This window comes from Mesoplodon mirus (assembly GCF_964341445.2).
Source record: "Mesoplodon mirus genome assembly, chromosome: 12".
Lineage (NCBI taxonomy): Eukaryota > Metazoa > Chordata > Mammalia > Artiodactyla > Ziphiidae > Mesoplodon > Mesoplodon mirus.
The window spans coordinates 42626752-42648919 of record NC_138988.1 but is presented as its reverse complement, the minus strand read 5'-3'; the positions used below and the strand labels follow the sequence as shown (position 1 = coordinate 42648919).

The window sequence follows — 22168 nt, the reverse complement described above, 5'->3', positions numbered from 1 at the left end:
CTCATAGCTACTCGACCTTATAGGATAAGTCCTCACTTTCCCACCCCCTTTTAGAGGTGAGGAAACAGAGGCATGGAAAGATTACCCTAAGTTCATACTGCTAGGAAGCAGTGGAGACAGGCTACACTCCCAAGCCTGCTCTCATTCCAGAGCCTACCTTTAACTACTCACTACAATCATTAACTTTGCCCATTAACTAGAAACAAAAGGGGGAAGGGTGCTGATGTTTCTACCAGTGACCTTGGCTTACTTACTGTTTGAATTTCTTGCCCACACATGGTCACCCAGAGATGGCACTCTCGGGTGGGCCACATGCAGTGCTGTTCATAGACCACAGACCTGAACTTAAGGATTTTGTGCTCTAAGCTGGGGCCCTGGCTGAACACCAGCCACCATTCAGAAGACTGATCCTGCCTTAACTTAGGAAGCAGGAGGGCTGTGAAGCTTCAGCCAGGAGAGTCACCCTAAGATTGAATCCCTAAAATCTGCTTCTGCTGGGGAACACTTCCTGTAGGGCCAAGTTCCAGCACGCTGCTTTTTCTGAGGGAAAGCCCACCCATGTTAGGCAAAGGCTGAAAATGGCACCTGGCCCCACACTGTGCCATGTGCAGATATGCAGCCACTGTGACATCACCCAGGCAAGAGCGTGGTTTTCTTAGGGACTAAAAGCAAAAGTGCTTAGAGGGGTCTGAAAGAGGAGTTAGGGAAGGAGAAGAGAGAACCAGTTACTACAACTGTACCAGGCTTCAAGGAGGGGAGCCATTTTGCTTTCAGGTCCCTGCTGATCCCACTCACCTCAGGCCCTGTAAGTGGCAGTGCAAGAGCAGAGTCTTGGGAGGAACCTGGGCCCAAGGAAACAAGACTCTACAAGTCCACAGCTCCCGCCTGCCAGGCGAGGCATTTGTTAGAGGCCTTTGGAGATAGATGGGAGACTAGTGCTGAGCAGAATGAAGACTGGGCTTGGAGTCAAGAGGCCAGAATTCTACTCCCCACCCTGCTGCTCACTAACCTCATGATTTGGGGCGAGACAGTTACCCTCCATGGGCCTCAGTTTCCTCACCCATAAAACAAGAGGGAACATTGAGCTGATTGCTAAAGTCCTCTGCAGGGCTGAGATTCTGATTCCTCTGTTCTCAGAAACAAATTCAACATCTTTGTTAATTTCTTGGATTTTTTTATTATCAAAAGTATCCTTTAACTTTCTTTCCCCATTCTTTGTTAATATTCAAAAAGAAACAGTTGTCTGTTAGCAATTTTCCTGAGCATGTTCAATTTTTTCAATGAAGTATGGCATGCAATTACCACTTCGTTTTTTCATTTAATGTTTTGCAGAGAGGGAAAAGCACTATCAAAATACATCAAATATTACAAAGTGGTAAAAGAGAGAAGTCTTAAAGTCCAAAGTTAAACATGACCATTTTTCAATGTTTAAATGTCTCTATATCCAAGATCTACTGTGACTTCTATAACCTGGTAAGATAGGCATTTTCGTGTAAAATGAGGTTTAGAGAGGTTGACTTACTCAAAGTCACAAAGCAAGTTAGTGGCAAAGTCTAGATCACTGGAATAGATGCCCAATAGTCTTTCCACCATAGATCATTATCTTCCTAGCCAACCTGCCTTTCTAGATTCTCTGCTACTCTTTCTTGGTTTAGAAACGCACACTTTGTACAAAGCAAAGTCAAAACTTATTGCAACAGAACTGAGGCCAGAACTGTACTTGTCCCACTAGGGCCATTGTCCTAAGGTGAAAAATCAATCCTACCCCAAGGCGTTCCATCCCCACTGACCCTGAACAGGAGATTTCCATGTCTCAGGTAGACCAGAAAATCCAAAGAGTTCAATCAATGGAATGTTACCAGGAATGCTACAATTTGGAAAAAACTATGAAAAGAGGGAGTTTTCCTGGTGTTTCCTCACATTGCCTGGATGAATGACTGAATTAGGTGGGACATGCAAGGAAGTCTTCTTACCTACACAGTCAAAAGTCAGCAATAACCTGGCCATTTGTCTCTGGAAATCTGCTCTTGAAGAGGAAGGCAAATGATTTTAAAATGCAGAGAACAGGAAGAAATTAGAAGCAGCATGGCATTAGCCTTCTTATTTCCCCCAAAAGGTCAATAGCCAGACATCACACCTTCACTGCTGCTTCAGCTTCTGTTACTTTCTATGACTATCAGGGTGTGTACGTGTTTAAATACTTCCAGATTTGCTAATCAGGACATGTGACGCCCTTTTCTCACACATGCCCTAATGAAAGACATAGGAAGCACCCTGCCATTCGCTCAGAAAGAAACACACGTGAAGACCCTTCCTCTAAAGGAAAATAAGCTTTACCTATGTATTCCCATCAATTTTTCTATCACTGGAACCACAAGTTATGATTTCTAGAATGACAAGACAGACAGACCTGCTGGCCTGACTATGACAGGTTATTTATACCGAGTATTCTTTAAGACAAGGCACAGGCAGGACAAATGCAAAGTGTTTAAAGGAAACGGATCTGTAGGGAAAACAATAGCTCACTTTTGCTTTTCTCGGGGTGCTGGGCTAATTGTGAGAATGCAAAGGAAAAGGCCTAAAACTTGGCTACCTCTGTTTAAGACTGGGAATAAAATGTTCCCTTGCTGGGCTTTTAAGAGGTCTCTTTTGAGAGCTCTCTGCAACTTCAGCACCACGGACTCAGCACTGCCCCAAGCTCTCCTATAACTGACTTTTTTTGCTTTAATTAACCAAGGCTAAGTGGGACAGATTTACTCCATCTGTGTAATGTTACTGTTATCCGCCAGTGGCTAGGAGCAGCTCCTTACCTGTTGCTCTTGATGCCTGGCCTGCACAAGTAGCATCTTATTACAGGCCGGCCTCTCATCTAAGTACCATGTGTCTCAATTGAGCACTTTATTTTGTCTTGTTCATGTACTAGTTCAAGAGCCTGGGCTCCGCAGTTATAAGAAATCTTAAACTCCTTTTAGGCAGGTGTGTGTTTTCAGTTTCTTATCTCTTCAGGCCCACGAGAACACTAGGGACACACAGGCATGCAAACAAATACTTCCTGATTGTTTGAAGAGCTTCTAGATGTCTATTCTGGGAATAAGCACGTGGTTGGAATCTGGGTCTCCATGCCTATCTCAACCCTCTGTACCTGATCCATTGGCCTTCTCTGCCGTTGAGGGATCTCAGGTACTTTGAGTTAAGCTCTACTTGGTCTATACGTAACCTTTTCCCTTACCTAAAAGAGTTGGCTGAAACAGACACATGAGCTTCCCATCAGCACCACGTTCAATGTTCCTCTAGAAAAAGGAAGAGATTCCTTGCTTTTGGAATTAAAACTAACTATAACTTATAGGGCATTACCAGTTCCATAACAAACACAGGCCTCCTTCAAATACTCTGGTGAATGAAATGAAAGGGGACAGCTACATAAGGGGATGGTTAGGAATGCAGGTATGGGAGCTAGGTTTTCTGGTCTCAAATCCTGGCTCTACCACTTACTAGCTGTGTGACCTGAGACCTTGGTCAAGTCAGCCTCTCTGCACCTCAGTTTCCCAATCTGTAAAATAGGATAATAGTACCTGCCTCACAGAGCTATTGTTAATAGGACTGAATCAGTTAGTCTTTGTAAAGTGCTTGGCACATAATAAGCACTATTATGCTTAAGTTACTGTTAGATAAAATTAATAAAAGTACAGAGATTTAGAATAGACAGACCTATAAATCAGTATGCCTCCAAAAGAATCTGACAGTGATGGGAAAACAAGCAGGTTAACAGAATAACATGCCATCCTTGGTGTTTTGATTTTCTGGCAAACATACAATCTTTGAATTGCTTCAGTAAACCAAAAAGAACTCTGGATTTATAGGTTTTTGAAATGTCTAACATATTATCACAACAAATGTGATAAAAATATTCTGGCTGCATTCAAGCAAAACAATTAGTGAAGGTGTCATTGTTTTAGTAGAGAATTTTAAATGAACATTCTACTGTTTACACCTCTTATATCTACTTAGTCTAACATGTCAGACATTGTTCATAATGTTATTTAGCAAATACTGCCAACCCTTCTCCAGCAAAGAATCTTAGTCAATTATCAGGGGAACACTTCAAATGTATGTTCTATATTTTAAAAGATTCATTGAAAGATGAATCTTGGACTTCCCTGGTGGCGCAGTGGTTGAGAGTCCGCCTGCCGATGCAGGGGACGCGGGTTCGTGCCCTGGTCTGGGAAGATCCCACATGTCGCAGAGCGGCTGGGCCCGTGAGCCATGGCTGCTGAGCCTGCACATACGGAGCCTGTGCTCCACAACGGGAGAGGCCACGGCCATGAGAGGCCCATGTACCACACACAAAAAAAAAGATGAATCTTTATATAAAGATGATTCCATGGTATCTAAACTCAGTATTTTCTTTCGGTGTCTTTTCTCATCTATTCACTGCCACTTTTTAAACCCTCAATCTTCTTAGATATCCTAGCTACTAAAATTCCACATCCAGGGTCTCTCCTTTCTGAGCAATCTCTAGCACAAGATACCATTTCTAACATCAGCAGTCCCTTGTTATCTCACCACGGAGGTCCTCTCTAGAATCCAGGCATCCAACCACACACAAAGGCATCTATGTGCCACAACAGGTGGGGGCACCTGTGCTTTCGTTAGGGAGGAAACACTTCCAGTTTCACTTCTCCTAGTTTCCCTGGAGGGCAAAGTTCAACACTGCAGGATGTCTTTCCTGTAGGTGCACCTGCAGAGAATTGTGTCGAGACATCAGAAACAACTAATGTCCAGTCTACTAAGAAGTGATCATCTATTTTGGGCCTCAGCAGTTTAGTGCTTAAGAATGTGGGCAGGTACTTCCTCTCCATACCCTCCTCGGACTGACCTCCCTATCCCACTGTGTTCACTGGTGCCACTGTCATAGTTCTTAACCACCATGTTCTGTGGTTATGCTGGCCCTGGGTCCTTCCCCTCTGCCTGGGGAGCTTCTCTGGGCAGAAGTTGCGCTCCACTTGTCTTAGTGTTCCAAAGCCAGCACAAAGCCCATCTATGCTAAGCTCCCAAGAGTTATGTGTGAAACTGTATTTGAGCTACTATCGGAGAAAACCCAAATGTTCTTTGGATGATCAAGCTGTCAAGGGTTACTTTCACTTTTGAGCACAGGGAGGTTCCTCAAAAATGGGGCATTTGGAAAAGTCATCAGACTCCCTCTTTGTTTCTGTCGTTTTGGGCTAACTTTCCCCCATTTATCCACGTGGCCCTTTTAAAATTTTTTCGTGCCCTGTCAGCCCCGCCTTAATGGGCTCCTTCAGTGACCCCACATTCACCTTGCAGGTATCCTTTCTGAATATTCAAGGCCCATATTCTTACTTGGCCACTAGCGGGGCTGGCATTTTTTTTCGTCCACGGCTCCCAGCGATCACCAGTCACTGCTGGGAAGCGCTGGGGACGCCTGGGCGCTGCGCCCCCCAGCCAGCGCCGACCAAGACTCTCCCCCCACTACTCTCTTTGGGACAATGCTCCGGCAGCCACACAGGGCAAGGGGATCCTACAAAGGTTCCGGGTCAGCGTTCGGTCAGCCAGCCCCAGAAAGAGAGCGGGGGTGGGGGTGGGGGAATCCCTGGGGTGAAGACGCCTCGGGACTAGTGGGCATTCACTTCTGGCCCAGACCCTTCCCACCGGGAAAGACCTAAAGAGGTCTTTATCGCCTCTTTCTTTTCCACCATTCTAGGGACCAGAGAAATGCAAGACAGGGGGCAGGAAGGAGAGCAAGGAGACAGCCTCTCAGGCCAATCACGACGTCCGCCTCCCCTCACTCGGAGTGAGTCTGTCTCTCTCTCTCTGTCTCTCTCTGTCTCTCTGTCTCTCAACACACACGACCTGCTACTTCAACTTCAGCTCTGAGCAAACTGCGCCGCACGTCTCTCCTACTACGAGTCCTCCAGCTCCGGCTCCGGCCCCGGCCCGTGCCTCTCGTCTTACCCCAGCTTTTTCACCCAATTCCAGTTTCCTCACCCAACTGACCGTGAAGCTGGAGGCAGTTCCCCAGTCCCAGGCCCCCGGTGGGGCTCGGCTGCCGCCGCCGCCGTCGCTCCCCCTGCAGCCCCCGACCCGCGATCCGGCCTCGGGCTGCAGCGATGGCTCCCCGGCACGAGGCGCCGCGGCTCCCTGGACTCGGCCAGACACAGGGCGGCGCGCAAGAGAAGCCCATCGAGCTCCCGGCGGTGGTGGCGGTGGTGGCGGCGGCGGCTGCTGGAGCGGCCGCCGCGCGGGCTGATGACGCACAGGCGCGGAGGGGGCGTGGTCGGCGGGGGAGACGCTGGCAGATGACATCTGGCGGCGGGGAGGCTCGGCAGCATGGCGTTTGTGGCGCTGAGTGAGGCGGAGAAGGTGTACATTGTGCATGGCGTTCAGGTAGCGGCAGCAGCGGTACCGGCGCCGGCCGCCGGGTTCCCCTAGGACTGCGGCTGACTGGGTTTACCTTGTGATTAAACCACTCTGCGGCCGGCGTGTGCAGCTCGAAGCCGGCAATGAGGGCGTATTTGGGACCGGGCGGCGAGAATCCATTTAGGATTGTATGCGTACTTGCTTCTTTCTGGGTCTACAAGGTTCCACACCCGGGTAGGAAGCGGTGGGCAGTCCCTGATTCTGTTAAAGACCCTCTCAGCCTTTGAAGGCTGAGCTGTCCCACTTTTGTTAGGTACATATTCTATCATAATTTTTATCCCATTGAATCTTTGTAACAGTCCTGAAGGTAAGTATTATCTCTACTTTACATATAAGGAACTATGCTCAGAGAGGTTAAATTACTTGTCTGAGGTCACAAAGTAAGTGTGTGGTGGTGTTACCCGAAAACAGGGTTTGCTTCTTGGTGGGTGTCGAGCCAAAAGACACAACCAAGCCAAAGATTGGAAGAAGGAAGGATTTATTAATTGCAGCAAGTGAGGCGACACTGAGGATCTTTTCCAAAGCAGTGTCTATCCAATTAGCAAAATTGGAGAATAAGCTAAGGGCACATGCATATTCATGTAGGGGCTTGAGCAGAGGAGAATTTAGCATAGAATTGGGGCAAAGGTTAACAGACTCCAAGCTTTAGTTGATCGGAGTCTCCGAAGGTCAAAAGTCAACATCATCCTTCCTCAGGTTGAGACCAGCTTGGGGTCTTATCCTGTGGTTACCATACTCTAGCTGGGTGGGGGCCTTAGTTCTTATAGAACAAGTCAAAGATCTGTATCAGATTGTTAAGTATATCCCTTGAGGAAAAACTAGGGCTCTTGTTTTATCTCAACTGTTATTTCTTCACTGCTTTTCCTTTTTTCCTGCATTCTTTACTTCCCTCAAGATCATTGATTACAGAGACCTGTTCAAGGGCAAGCATTATGGTCAGGCTTAGATCACAAAAATGCTTAGGCCTAAAATGGCTTCTCTTCTGTCCAGAAAGCCATGCCTGGTTCTCCTTTTCTGGGCCCCGCTACCCTCTCTGATTACAGTGGACCTGGGATATAAATCCAGATATTTCTGATTGCAAAGCCCAACTCTACTTGCATGCCACTTTCCATTTTTTAAAACAGGGATTCAAAGGCAAAGGCCAGAGAGACTCCCCACTTCTACTTCTCTTTCTTCTGTCCTCTGAAAGCATGTTGGGGAAATAAGAAGGGGGAGGGCAAGTTCTGAACCCCACCATTTTCCTAGACCTTAAATAATATATTGACATATATTGCTGTATTGTTATCTTTTTAAGTAGTACTTTTTCCCACGTTGGTTCTAAGTTTCTTTAGAACCCTATTTTGCATTTCTTTGTACAACTTTTGTTTTACTAACTTGTATCAAACTGGTTTTTATATTCAGGAATTTGGGGGCAGATGTCAGAATTTCCAGAATTAGCATTTAATCCTCTTTTGGGGTTTGCTTAACTAGCTAAATATGTGCTTCTTCCTCCATGAAGAGACATTGCTAACCTCCGTCTTAGCCCAGTAATTCTGAAACCTTGAAGCGCCTTTTACTCACAAAATACAGCTTCGCGGGCTTTACCTGGACCTTCTGAATCAGAATCTCTGGGGCTGGTACCTGGGAATGGGTATTTTCATAAATGCTGGGAGATTTTGATGCAGTCACCAGACGTTGGGCTATGGGCAAGCCTCTGGCCTGGTCTAGCCTGGAGTCTGCTGCAGAAATCTTTGCCCCCCTGCCTGAGGTTGTTGCCGGAAGGGGGACCCCTTCCAGGGCCCGAGAGTGGGCTCTTGTCTAACACTCGGAAATGAATTGTCTGAGGGGACACACGTGCTGACAAAGCAAGAGACTTTATTGGGAAGGGGCACCCGGGCAGAGAGCAGGAGGGTAAGGGAACCCAGGAGAACTGCTCTGCCACGTGGCTTGCATTCTCAGGTTTTATGGTGATGGGGTTAGTTTCTGGGTTGTCTCTGGCCAATCATTGTGACTCAGGGTCCTTCATGGTGGCGTGTGCATCACTCAGCCAAGATGGATTCCAGCGAGAAGGATTCTGGGAGGTTGGTAGGACATATTGACTGGTGTCCCCTCTCCTTTTGACCCTTCCCGAATTCTTCCGGTTGGTGATAGCTTGTTAGTTCCGTGTTCCTTACCAGGACCTCCTGTTGTAAGATCACTCATGCAAATGGTTACTATAAGGTCTGGCCAGGGTGGGCGGTTTCTGTCAGTGGTTCCCCTAACAAGGTCACATGACCTCCTGCGTCTGTTTGAGTGAGGACTTGGAGTCAGACTGAGCAGGGATCCTTTCCCGGCTCCACCATTCACAGTAAGAGTGATTCTTACCTGAGTAGCTGAGCTAGCGCCCCCTGTGTAAAATGAGAACATATCCATCTGGGAGCAGAAAGGGATTGTGAGGAATGATGAGAAAAGAGAATATGGACCACCTGGCATGTGGGCAACCCTGAAGAGAAGTTGGCTCCCTGTCAAGATTTTTCCATCGGAAGTGTGGCTTTGTCCAGAACCATCCATACTATATCCGCAGCCTTCCTAGTGACCCCATGTGGGGTTCCGCCTGTGGCTGTTGAGATTTAAGCTGTTTTGATTTGGAGGGCTGGAGATTGTTAAATTGTCTCAGGACAAGGGGGATTTGTGGCCAGGCCTAGAAAGCCCCTAGGCAGCTCTGGGGTACTGCCTTTTCAGGGCTCCAGCATGGATCACGTAGACTGTGTGACTCTGCCTGTCTTTATGTCTCTGGTGACAGCCCTACTTCTCTCTGCTGAAGTATCTCACTTCTCCACAAGCCACTTGCTGTCCAGCTGCCCTCCACCCTGGTACATGCTATCCCCCCACCTTTACTTCTGTGAGGCCTCTCCAGCCTCCCTCCACACCATGACCTGTCAGGTCCTCTTTAACTCCCTTTCCCTCCCAAGTATTTCCCAGATCAGAGGTCAGATTCCAAGGAGAGAATCAGTTTCACGCCCAAAGAGCTGGCCACTCTCTGGATTGTATGCCTTTGGGTCAGGCCCTTTGCAAGGTGAGTGGGATCCCATCCTAAAGGAATGCAGGCCCACCCAACAGGCTTGGAAAGTGGAACGAGGACAACATCTCGTTTTGTCTGCTGTGTCTGGGGCCTGGGCCTGCAAAGCTGGCCCTTTCCAAAGTAGGGTGGCTTTCTAGTAGGGGAGGCCATCTGGTCTCAGTTCTCCTCCAGGAAGCTCTGCGCTCTTGGACAAGTCAAAGCAAGGTAGTGGGGGTGGGAGGTGGTTAACATCGCCTCAGAGGACTACTTTGAGTCTAAATCCTCCCAAGTATGTTGGATTAGGAGAGCCAACTGACAACTCCCATTAGGAAGTAGGACTGGGTTACCCGGGTGTGAGGAACAGCAACTCTGGGTTGGGTCATCTGTCTTGCCACTCTGTCACAAACAGGAGGTTAAACTTGGCGCCTCAGTGTCCTTACTTGTAACCTCTCTCCGGGTTGTTTTTGAAGATTCAATGAGTTAATATGTGCTGCCAGAAGCAGAAGAAGGAGCTGCTGAGCAGGGACTCCTGTGTGCTGCACTGTGCTGAGGATTCTCCTATAACTCTGTAGGGTCGGGGTTATTCCCGCTTTCTAGACAAAGAGACAGACTCAGAGCTGTTGAGGAACTAACTTGCTCAAGGTCAAAAAGCTGGCGTGGAACAGCGGAGTTTTAAATTTAGGTTGGTGGTGACTCTGTGCCACACCCAACCAGCAGGGTTGTTGTGATCACACAGGTAACAACTTGAAAGTCATGAGGAGCCATCCTAGCATCCAGAAGGCCTTTACCTAGAAAGTTGCTCAGTCCCCTCTGCTGAGAACAAGGTTCCACTCCCTGGTGTGGTCCGTCACCTGTGGACATCTCTATTGATTTTTTTAAATGGAGCTGTCACTTCAGGGCAGCCCATGTTTAAGTGTTCACACATGGATTGATTCCTTAGCTCCTGCGTACTACAGATGAATAAAAATTGTGGTAGGGCGCCAGGCTCTGAGCCAGGCCAAGCAGGTTTGGAGATTTCCTAAGCCTTTTATGAGGAAAAGTGGATTTTTAAAAGTCCTGTGTGCAGTGATTCATGGACTTTGTTTTTCTCCTGTTGTGTGCTTTTTTCTATGAAAAAAATTATACTTTACACGTCCCTGGAAAGGGAAATTTGTAGCTTTTTTGTTTATCTCTTACTTGTCACCGGAGCCTTCCCCAGGAGGCAGAGACTGATTTAAAGGCTGGAAAGGCAAGCTCTGGTGAGGCCCAGTTTTCTGACACCCCTCCAGCCACATTTTGGAACAGTGGGTTGTCACTACAAAGGGTTGTGACTAGAGTGAGTGGTAATTTAAAGCAATAGTGGGAAGCCCTGTAGCCTTGCAGCCTCCCTGCTTTCACAGTCGTCGTCACCATCATTAGGACGAACTGGTATAGCCAGCCAGTTCGTCCTTTGAGGGAGGCCTGTGCTGCCTCCTTTGCACAGTGAAGAGACTCTTTAGAATGCAGGAGACTGTGTGGAATTGGGGTTAAGAGCTCTGGCTTGGAATTCAAGTGCTATTTACTGGCTATGACGTTGGGCCAGCCATTTAGCATCTTTCAACCTGATCCCCATTTGTAAAATGGAATGAAAATTTGCTCTCTTACATTACAGGGTTATTGCGAGGATTCAACATGTTAAGTGTATAGTGTTCCTAGCACATTATCTGGTCGATAGTAAATGCACATTAAATAGTAGCTACTATTAGTTCTTGCAAATAGTTGTGGCTCTCTTAATTTATAGATCCACAGAATTAGAGACGCACCTTTGAGGCCGTTGACTTCAATCTCTATATCTACAAATGAGGAAATTAGTCTAGAGGGGAAGGGTTAGGGTTAGTCCTAGGTCAAGCAGCTAGTTAATGGCAGGACCAGGCCTGGAGGCCATGACTGATGCTCCTAGTGACTGCTCACACTTGTGCCATACCTACAATCCACCAAGGACTCACTGTAAATGCTGTTTCTGGGCCAGGTGTTCACTTCCTAGCAGGGCACACCTGGGGGATGGGGCAAGCCGAGATTGACCTAGGATGCTTTCATGTGGGTGGGGGTAGGTGGGGTTGTGAAGAGACACAGTTATATAGTTTTGGGATCCTCCAGGGAAGAGAACTCACTCTGTAGAGTTCAGGAGACTCATTCTCCTAGACTTGAAATTCTGTTGCTTTTCAAGAACATGTCTCCCCAGGCTTCAGATAGGGATTGCCTCCAGGGAGGGGATGGCTGGGAGTTGACGGGCTGCAAAAGGACTTCAACCTGATTTAGGATGTTTATTTTCTCTCCTTTAACAGGAGTTTAAAGAGTTGAAACAAACAGGACAGATGGTAGTAGTTGGTACTGTGTGGTGGGAGTATTCAGTGTTTTCCTTTTCTGTATTTTAATTTCTCAAAATAAAAATGTCAATCAGATACGCAGTGAGCCAAGCAGTTTAAAGATAAATCTCTGACAGATACATACTTCAGAACAGTGGTGGCTTGTTTGTTTGGTTTTGGTTTGTTTGTTTGTTTTTTGTTTTTAACATTTTGAGAAGCATTGATCCCTTTGAGAATCTGATGAGGCTAATGATTTTTTTTGCTGAAAGAAAGACCTTTCAAAAAATGTTTGCAGAGAATGAGGACAATCTCTATGAGCTGATGTGGAGTGATTTCCTGCATATGTATTGTTAATTGTTTAAAAAAAGAAGCTATGTATAAAAGAGTATCTGTAGTATGCCATATTTTATATAAGAAAATAAGGGATATTAAAAATACTCTTATCTGTTCATTTGTGCAAAGGAAGTACATGAAAGATGGACTGGGAACTAAAGAGATTGGTGACCTGCCTGGAGCTGGTGGGAGGGGGTAGGAAGGCAGAGCGGTGGTGGGGGGGGGATGAAAAGAGGGATGAGGGGTGAGTGACATTTCTCTGAGCACACCTTTTCTGATAGCTTTGACTCTTAGAGCCCTGGTGATAGTAATTAAAAGTAGCCAAGATGTGGGGGACCCAAAATGGAACCCCAGCAGTTACAAATGAACTGACGGGTACAGATGAGTAACAGAGGCACAGGAAGGATGGGGAAAGACAACTGGAAACAATATTTTGAGAGGGTGCTGTAAGGCTAAAGACAAAAAGAACTCTACACAAATACTGTATTAGTAAATTTGTTTTTCACAGGCGTATGGCGTAGTAATTCTGAAACTACTTTATGTATATACAGAGATTTAACAAATACATAAATACATTGTAGATAATGAGAGCCAGGTTTCTCCCTGTCTGAGAAAGAAGTTACAAATAAGACAAGGAGGTAGGTTAGAACCAGCTCTCAGTATGAACGCATGACTTTTTAACAGGTATGTGGATAGACACAAATAAATATAGGTGTGTGTATGTGTGTGGGTTAATACACATACGTATATTTTCTAGCACTGTTCTACTGAGACGATCTAGAAGCAATGATACCCCAGTAGCGATGAACCTACTTAGCACCCAGATCCTGGTTTTTAAGTACTATTCTGCAATGAAAGGAACCAGGGCTCCTTGGAACAAGGGCTGATCCCAGGGCTGGGGCAGGTAAAATACAAGTGGCTGGAACACCTTGTGTTGTCAGAAGTAAAGAAGTGCTCAGAAGAGATTGGAGACATGTTGAGAGAATGCAAGAACCAACCCGAAGGAGCTCCCAGTGGCCAAATCTGGGACACTTTGAGCAACAATATAAATAATGGAAGTCCTGGATTACAACCACAGCATAAAATAGTTATCTATGAGTTGTACCGATAGAAGTAAATAATTGAGGAAGTAAATAACTAGGGATAAGGCCAGGCAGTACGTAGGCCACGCTGAAACCCATCCTCTGTAGCAGGGGTTGGCAAACTTTTTCTGTGAAGGGCTAAATAGTAATGATCTGGGGGCTGCAGGTCATGTGGTCTCTCTCTTAACCCCTCAGCTCTGCTGCTGTGGTATGAGAGCAACCACAGAACACCTGAGCGAGTGGGCACGGCTGCGTTCCAGTAGAACAGCTTATGAAAACAGGCGGCCCGCAGGCCTAACTTTGTTGACCCTGTTCTAGAGAATGCCTGTTTTAGAAGATCTTTTAGAAGATACCAGTTAGTTGTTTTTAGCTGTTTACAGACTAGATCTGATTCGGTTTGGGGGGTAGGAGGGCTACAGCCAAGACAGTTGTACCTGTAGCTCTGACAATCCATACTTCTTGTGACTTCAGAATTGCAGATTTGGAAAGAGACAGCTTTTATTTTGTCTGTTCAGATTTTGTTTGTGTGTGCCTGTTCTGTATAGTGGTACGTAGTTTGGACTTTGTGCTCCGACAGACCTGGGTTGGAAGCTGAGCTTTGCTGTCCCTAGCTGTGGGACCTTGGATGTGAGTCGCTTAACTTCTCTGAGTCTCCATTTCCACATTTGTAAAATAGTAATGTTATTACCTATGAGGACAGAATTTTTGGATGAATCACTAAGAGAAAAGGAGTTGTTGTACCACATATTTCTCTGTGGGGGGAAAGGAGTGAGTCAGTTGAAGAGTCTGTTAGAGGTTTAGGATTATAACGTTAGGATTTTGATTGTTGCACTCAGGAGGACCTCCGCATGGATGGCCGTGGCTGTGAAGACTACCGATGTGTTGAAGTGGAAACTGACGTGGTGTCCAACACCAGTGGGTCTGCCAGAGTCAAGCTGGTGAGTACTGTGGTCACAGTCTGTGCCCAGATGGAGGAATGGGTAGGCTCTAGGGAACCAGTTGCAGGCCCCTCTGGGCTTTTGGAGTGCATATTGTTCCAAGGGAAATCTAAGACCCAAGCCAAACTCTGGGAGGGGGTCTGTATGCATCTAAAGGACCCCTCACCTTCTCAAAGGGCCACTTTCCAAGTCCCGGCACTGATGCTAAGTGAGTTCTCTGGAGGCGTACGTCTGGGAGAGGAGGGGGTGGTTGGGTGCCTGGCTGCCTGCCCCAAGTGAGGACCCTTCTTGCATGTGTCTGCAGGGTCACACAGACATCTTGGTGGGAGTGAAAGCAGAAATGGGGACGCCGAAGCTGGAGAAACCAAATGAAGGTTACCTGGAGTTCTTTGTTGACTGGTCAGTACTCTGCAGATGTTTTTAAAGAAAAATGCTTTAAAAGATAGAAGATTCAGAGAATGAACCTCTGGTTTCTTGTTGAGCCCACTTTTATTTTGTACTTAATCATCATTCACCAGCCGGCAGGTATTTACTGAGTTCTCCTGTGTACCAGGCACTGGAAAATGTGAAAGGAGGCCTTGGCTCAGGTCCTGCCCTTGTCCTAATCAGCTGGCCCTCGCTGGGCTTCATTTTCCCTGTCTGAAAAAGGAGGGTGTCTGCCAGGCAGCCCGGCACATGGTAGTTATGAGAGTCAAATTAAATGATGTCCTGTTTCTCTTCCTGCTCTAGTTTTGCAGAAAACTTTTCATGACTTGCTTGGCAGAGCAGGGGCTAGAGCCAGCCAAGCAGCCTGACAGGCCAAGGGGGTGGCAGCTGGGCAGGCAGTGTGGGTACTGGGAAAAGCAGAGACTCCGCAGTCTCTGCAGCCAGCCAGCCAGCCTTGTTGCTGGCTTCCTTCTCCGGCTAGCTGTGTGACCTCAGGCTAGTTACTCAGTCCCTCTGTGCCTAAATTTCTTTATCTAAAATATTGAGATAATAATACTGTTGTGATGATGAGGAAGCGAAGTTATGAAAATAGAGTGAGCATCCAGCACAATGACTGGTTCAGTGGGCTTTCAAAAGTGTTCTTTCTCTCCCTCGTGTTACCTCCCCTTCTAGGGGTTGGGGCTTTTTATCGGGTTGCCAGCCCAGTCTCATCTTCTACCTGTAACTCCTCTTCTAGCTAGGGGGTGACAGCAGACCTTCTTGAGGTGGGTACGGTTCTGTCGGCTCACGGTAGGTGCAGGTATATAATGTTGGTACTTTACTGGGAGGGGTGGCAATACCACCCCCCACATTCAAACATTTCCTGAAAGGACTCACAGGACTTAGCATAGAGCATGGAGCTGTATTCAGAGCTATGATTATCACAGAAATGCAGCAACACGTGTGTGATGATTCTGCCTAAGAAAACCCATTAGAGATTCAGCACCCAAGATTTTGACTGGGGCTGGTCACATAGGCACCGTCTGCTTTACACATACCAAAGTTCCAGACTCCCAGAAGGAAAGCAGGTGTTTAGCATAAACCACATGATTTGCACAGTCTAGGCACAGGAGACCCAGTTTACTGTTGACTTGAGAGCCAAGTGTCCAGATGCCAGCTGAGGACCAACCTTGCAAGCAGACCCTTCTAAAGGTAGCAGCCTTGCACCTGCAATGTCAGCCCTTTTCTGCAAAGATGCTAACCCACATTTGCACAGCGAGTTACAGTCTTCCAGTCTTCACTTCCAAACACAGAAGTTGATCCTCACAACACTCCTGTGAGAGAGATGACAAAAGGGGTTCAGAGAGGGTAAGTGACTTTCCTGGGATCACACAGCTAGTAATGCCAGCTCAGGTCTATCCAGTGCTGAGTCTTTGCTCTTTCTACTTCATGTAGCCTGCAGGAGCCAGCTTTAGAGGGATATCCTGCTTAGAGTTTTCAGAATGTGTCTGCGTCATCTTTCTGGCCAGTTTTCCTTCCAGCCCATCCCTGCCCCGGCCCCGGCCCCTCCAGAGCAGTCTCCTCTTGTTTCTGCCCAGCTGCTCTCAGCAGTCTGAGTTGTCCAGTGGAATCGGCCCATCCTTTAAGTTGCTGTGCATGATGGTGAACTTGTTAAGGCCTCCAACTTATCCTTTCCTTTGCTCGTGGAGGAAGAAAAAAATGCCTCTCCTGCCTTGATCTGCCTGATTCGGTGCAGTAAACAGTCACTGAGGAGCAGACACCATGTGTTAGGGGCTGTAATTTGCTTTCCTTTTCTTCCTCTTCATTATCCTTCTGCCTCATTCATCTTAGGCAGACCAAAGGCAGTCAGCCCAACCACACCAAAGAGAGGGTGTTGCACTCAGATGCTTGGTATAGGAGACACGTTTCATTGTGGCTCTGTGTCTGAACATGACTCCAGTTAGCCTGCTGCTCATGTCCCTTTCTTGTCCCAGCTGTAAGAGGGTGGCTTCAGGGTGAGAGGAGCCTTTGAGCTGTCTCTTCCCAAGATCTGGCTTCTAGAAGTAAACCTCTTTCTCCTGGCTGAGAGTGGCTGCCTGCTGGTCTCTTTTCCCCCTTTGTAAGTCTCAAGAGAACCTCACCAGGCCCAGAAACTCCATTTCCCAGGGAGTACTCCTGAGTCTGTTTCTCAAGGTGGCACCCTTCGGCATCTTTAAGTGGCTCAGCGTGATCAGCCCAGCGGGTAGAATCACCATGAGAGATTCATAAAACCCTATTTTCCTGCAAAGAAGAGTGGAGGTTACCAAGCACCACTGGCTGCCACCTGTATCAGAACCTCATTTGCATATTCAAGGAGCAACTCATAATTGTGTAAACAAATAAACCCCTTTATTTCAATCCAATGAACAAGAATGGCTTCTGGGCACCTGTGGCTATGCCCAGCCATAAGGGTGCTGCCCCCAACCCCATCCAGGCCCCAGGTGTGGGGCTTCTGCTGGAGAGCTCAAGGCATGCACCCATCCACAGGCCGAAACAGAGTTGTTACCCGGTGGGAGGAAAGTAATTGGGCAGGGGGTGGCTCCTGCCTGACTGAGCCCAGCTTGACTTAACTACTTACTAGCAACTTTCATGTTTTAATTATTTAAATTACCAGTGGTAATTATCAGAGAGGTCACAGAAGACGAATTGCTTTTCTGCTAATTCCTTCTACTTCTATTTGTCTACTTGGAATAATATATGGAGCCTGGGGTAGACACCTTCTCCCACCCCAGTGATTTTCCCTGGGTCTTAGAAATGATGCCCTTAGGAAAGGGTACCCATGACACAGACCCTGATCCCCATACCAGTGGAGGAGGAAAACCTTGGGGTTCCTGAGATCTGCTCCAGGGATGCCTGGCGGCACTTTGACTAAACTGGGAGCACACTCGGACCTTCTAACTCCTGTCTCTATGTCTTTGTTTTGTTAGTTGTAGCCTGAGAATAGGCCATTTTAAATAAGAAGCTTGAAACTGGGAAAAGATGGTTTCCATCTAAAGCCCAGAAGGTAATTTAGTGAGCTGGTGTTTCACTCTGGTTACCACCAGGTGGCAGACCATCAAGTCACTTCTTGGCTCTCTGGCCACCATGTTCATGGGTTTAGGAGCTGTGTTTGGTCCCTCAGAGAGGCTGCGGGTTGTAACTGGAGGAGGTGAGGAGAACAAGTTTCGTTCATAGACATTTCAGCATGCCTGGCACTTGTCACTTCTCTGGGATCTCAACTACTTTTAAATGTGACCACTTGTTTTTTTTCACTAATATTGAACTGAAAGTTTCAAGTCCTGAATTGGTGGGTGAAGCCACTTGATCTCTGTTCCTTACCTACTTCGTGCTGCTTGAAGGGGGCACCATTCTCGGCTGAAGGGCTGGGGGTGGGGGCAAAGCAGAGAAGCAACCTGCAGAAGTCATTTGAGGCTCGCTGTGCTCTGAACGTCTCCAGAGCTAACGATATAATTCTCCCAGGAACTTCAAATAAGGGCTTACGATGAGACACTCAGAATGTGCCACTGTTCCCATACCCATTTATAGGGAAGCTTTTGCAGGCTCAGAAGTGAGCACATGTGCTCCCTGAGGAATTGGGACCTACCTGGGGGCTAGATGACTAGAGGGGTAAGGCCCGGAGTCATCCTTGGCCCAGGTACCTACTAAATCACTTTTTCTGCCGAGGGCCTGGCCTGGCCTGGCCTGGCTGTAAGGCTTCACAGATTTGCAGGCTAGATTGACAGCAAGGGAAACAACAATGGGCCTAGTGTCTGAAGTCCTGTTCCAGGTAGACATAGGGCCTTGATCTCAGCCTAATCCAGTTAAACCAGAGATGTGCCAAGCAGGAGGAGCACAGTGGAGGTGATAAGTCAGGAGGTCGGAGAACTGGGAGGGGCAGCGTTCCCAGGATTTTTATGTTTATCCAGCTCAATAAGCGATTTCCCAACAGCCCTGGAAGAGGGGCTGGGTCATACTTTATGAAGGATCTGAATTGGTTTTGGTAATTGTAATTATAGAAACCACTTGTTTTATGCCAAAAACAAACAAACCAAACCCAAGTATATATTCCTCTACTGAAAGAAAATATTGTGATGCCTGCGAACAGGAGTCTAGGATTACCAGCCTGCATTCTCTCGCTCTCTTTTTTTGCTTGGCACTTAATAGAGAAGCTTTTTATTTAGGACTCCCTTGGTCTGCATTTGTTGACTCCAACATTTGTGGTCTAGTAGTAAGTCCCAAGACCAGAGCACCCATTCATTACCTTGAGGCATAAGACAGACCCAAGGAGCACTAACCTGACTAATGTTAGGCTACAAGCCAAGCATGCTGAATTACACATTCAGGGAGAGTCCAGAGCAGGAGCTTTCCGTAGTCTCATGAGCATCCTTTCTCTGGCCACCAGCTATGCTGAAAGAGTTAACCTGTATTTTAAAAAGGAAAAAAAAGAAAAACCTTTTAAAATGGGAAAATTTTCCACTTTAAACCAGCCCAATGTCAAAAAAAACCAATGGGGGGTGGTTTGGTAGGTAAATTATTTAGCCGATTGTCCTGGGAAGTTCTTAAACCATCCCTTCGGGCTGTAAAAAGCCTTAGTGCGTCAATCCCCAGTAATTAAGTTACTGGGGATGTGGCCCACTGTAATCAGGGAAAGGTCAACATTTTAAGCATAAGCATCTCTGCCTGGATTTGTTTACACAGTGATCTATTTAGATGCGTTTTTAAACACTTAAAAGATGGGACTTAATATTAATGGCTTAGCGTTTAAATTAGAAACAGGTTGTCTTTTGCTAGCCATGCAAAATAATCAACTTGGTCTCTAGTGACTTGATTATTTTACCATAAATGAGCTTCTTTTCATGGCTTAGTGCCCGAGTCTGGCAGAGGCAGTGAGGTTGCTATGACAGTAATGAAGTTTCTCATAGGGGTTTTAAATTGGGGTTCTGCTGGCTCGTGGTAGTAAGGGAAGACTATGAAAGTAGCAAAGTTATTATACAATGATACACTCTCATTGTTTTAGGATTCGTCTTACATCTGTATTAGAATGGACCAGACAAAAGGGACACTTAAATATATTAGGTGAGGTTTCTTTCAGCATTACACAAATGGGGTTGGTACAGCCTTGGGCCTTCACATAGGTTTTGCTTTGCCTGGAATCCCCCTGCGTGTCTATGGTCTGACCAGCTTCTACTCATCTTCAGGTTCAAGGCCTCCTATAACCCTCAACACTGGTTGACATCCCTCTTGACGCCCCACTCCTCCTGTTTGCCCACTATCGTGTGACTTCCCCCAGCAATTGGAATTGCTGACTTCGGGTCTGCATTTGCCTTGCTCAGTCTCTAGGTCTCCAGTGCTTAGCACAGGGCCCGGGACCTTCCAGGTGGATGAGTGGATGGACAGATGGACGGGGACCAGAAAGCTTCAATATGTGATTTTGTAGAGACCATCCTGAAACAACTGATTTCTTATCTTTCTAGGCCTTATTTATTACAATAAAATGATTACTGGAATGTTTATATATCTCACAAGTGTATTAAGGATTTGTTTTCATTAAGCCAGAACCCTCAAAAATTTCCTGTTAAACACTTTGAGTAGTGCTTAGGGTGGCAAATGTCGATGCTTGTTCATTCTTTGTTGAGGTGATTTGGCATAAAATTAAAGAGGCTAAAAAGGAAAAAGTTTTCTCTAGAAAAATAAAGTAAAAGAGAGAACCTAATATTTAAATCAGCCAACAGTCTTATTTTCCTGCTTTTCAGTACCATGATCATCTAAAGTTAATGACATAACTCTGGCATACTGTTATATATATATCTTCTAAATCATTCCAGGAAAGTTATTGTACCTACATTGTGGTTTTTGCTTTGAGAATATCATATCATCATCTAGGGATGGGGTATATAATTTAACCCCTCTGTAGGCCGGACTGATTCTCTAGGCCTCTCTGGGCCTGCCAGAGAAGAGTCTTTATTATACCCTCAAGATACGAGTGTTCATTATTACTGGCTGAGGTTCATCTCACCAGCGTTCTTGTTTCTCTTTGGATAAATATGGCTTCTGTAGAAATCAGTGGGAACTCCCACCACACACACTGACACATCCAGGACATGGTCCTGGCCTGGCTTATTGCGTGTGTCTGGAGGCTGGAAAAGTGTCAGATGTATCCTTTCCTCATTTCAGTGACTTTCCTCATAGTGCTGGTTCTTCCAGCATCCCCCAGGGAAACTGGAACAAAGCCTTTTGCTCTTTGCATTCGACAAGACTCACCCCTTTTCTGTTGCCCTTCTATATAGTTCAGCCAACGCTACCCCTGAATTTGAAGGTCGGGGAGGTGATGACCTTGGCACAGAGATTGCTAACACCCTCTACCGGATATTTAACAACAAGAGCAGCGTCGACCTGAAGTCCCTGTGCATTAGTCCTCGGGAGCACTGCTGGATTCTCTACGTGGATGTGCTGGTAAGTATCACATTGCTGTACTGGCCACACTCTACCCTTGTTGGAAACCAGTTGGCCTACTTTCCTCCCACTGCTTTTTCCGTCTTCAGTTGGATGCTTTCAATTTCCAGGGTGAGGTTCGTTGGGAAAAGATTGGTCTCCTATAATAATTTTTAAATTAAATACAACATAGTAGTGCACGTATAATGCCATCTTACAGTAAAGTTACAGTCATATCATGGTAGCACCTAAAGTTATCCACAGAGGCTGTCAGGGGAGAAGAAAACAAGAGATGCTCTCTAGATGGTGCCAAACAGAGTTGATGGGCAGAGTTTAGACAAGAAGGATAATGGAAAGATGATGAGCTCTTTACATGCATTTTCATGTAACCCGTACAAATGTTTTGTGAGTAGGCACTTGTTTTCCCCATGTATAAGTGAGGGAACTAAGACACAGAGAGGTCAAGTAACTAGCCCAGGAGATCTCAGCTTGTGAGTAGCAGTACTAGGCCTCAAAGCCAGGTCTGTTTAGTGCCAGAGCTGGCTCGTGACCTCACCAAGCCATCCTCCCTTGAAAACACCCTGTAGCCCAGCTACTCTGAGTCCCTCATTTCCCCAGTGAGGCCCCTGAGGCCCTGCCTCCTCCCTCCTCCAGAGTCTGCGCCTGCAGGAGTCTTTCTAGTCTAGCCCTCCATTTCCTTCCTGGTGCTTCCCTCCCAAATACTCGTCTGCCCAGTTTTTGGCACTTGGTAGTAACTTTTCTTACAGCTGTGATTAATTTTGCCAGTCTCTTGTTCATGTACAGGCTCTTGTTGGGTCTATTTTATTCCTTTTCATTTAATTTTATGAACCTTGAGATCAGTGGCTACATTTTCCACTTCATATTGAAGTGGAAGGGCTAAGCCAGTGACCAAACAGGTTCTTGAATGAATCTGAAGATAAAGCCCATCTTGTGGACTGATACTGAACTTCATGCAAGGAACAGCCCAGCTGTCTCTAATTGTCGGCCCTGCATGAAACAAGGCAGGGCTTTCTGGATACTTTTAAATTAATTTGATAATAGGTGGGCACAGCTAACCAAAAGAGAGCAGTGCTTACCATTGTCTAGCAGGTTAGGGCTGTTCTGAATGCCGATGCTAATGGGTAAAAATAATGAAATTACAAGTCCATTTGCTTTTTC

General features: G+C 46.5%; 2 protein-coding genes across 9 annotated transcripts in view; one reads left to right on the top strand and one right to left on the bottom strand.

The window, feature by feature from the left end:
• ZDHHC3 (zDHHC palmitoyltransferase 3) overlaps positions 1–6251 on the bottom strand; it is a 54397-nt gene extending 48146 nt beyond the window's left edge. For 7 of the 8 annotated variants that reach the window (XR_014295654.1, XM_082639829.1, XM_082639823.1 and 4 more), the window contains exon 1: positions 6016–6251. The gene's annotated coding sequence lies outside the window, so the exon portion shown is untranslated. Of the gene's footprint in view, positions 1–6006 lie in introns of all 8 variants that reach the window. The other variant, XM_082639824.1, reaches the window with a different exon arrangement.
• Positions 6252–6329: 78 nt separating this feature from the next.
• The window catches only part of EXOSC7 (exosome component 7), a 28878-nt gene continuing 13039 nt past the window's right edge, over positions 6330–22168 (top strand). The window contains exons 1-4 of the mRNA XM_082638985.1: positions 6330–6405; positions 14033–14134; positions 14439–14533; positions 20845–21010. Of these exons, the coding sequence (XP_082495111.1) occupies positions 6349–6405; positions 14033–14134; positions 14439–14533; positions 20845–21010 (420 nt within the window). The 5' untranslated portion in view covers positions 6330–6348. The remainder of the gene's footprint in view (positions 6406–14032; positions 14135–14438; positions 14534–20844; positions 21011–22168) is intronic.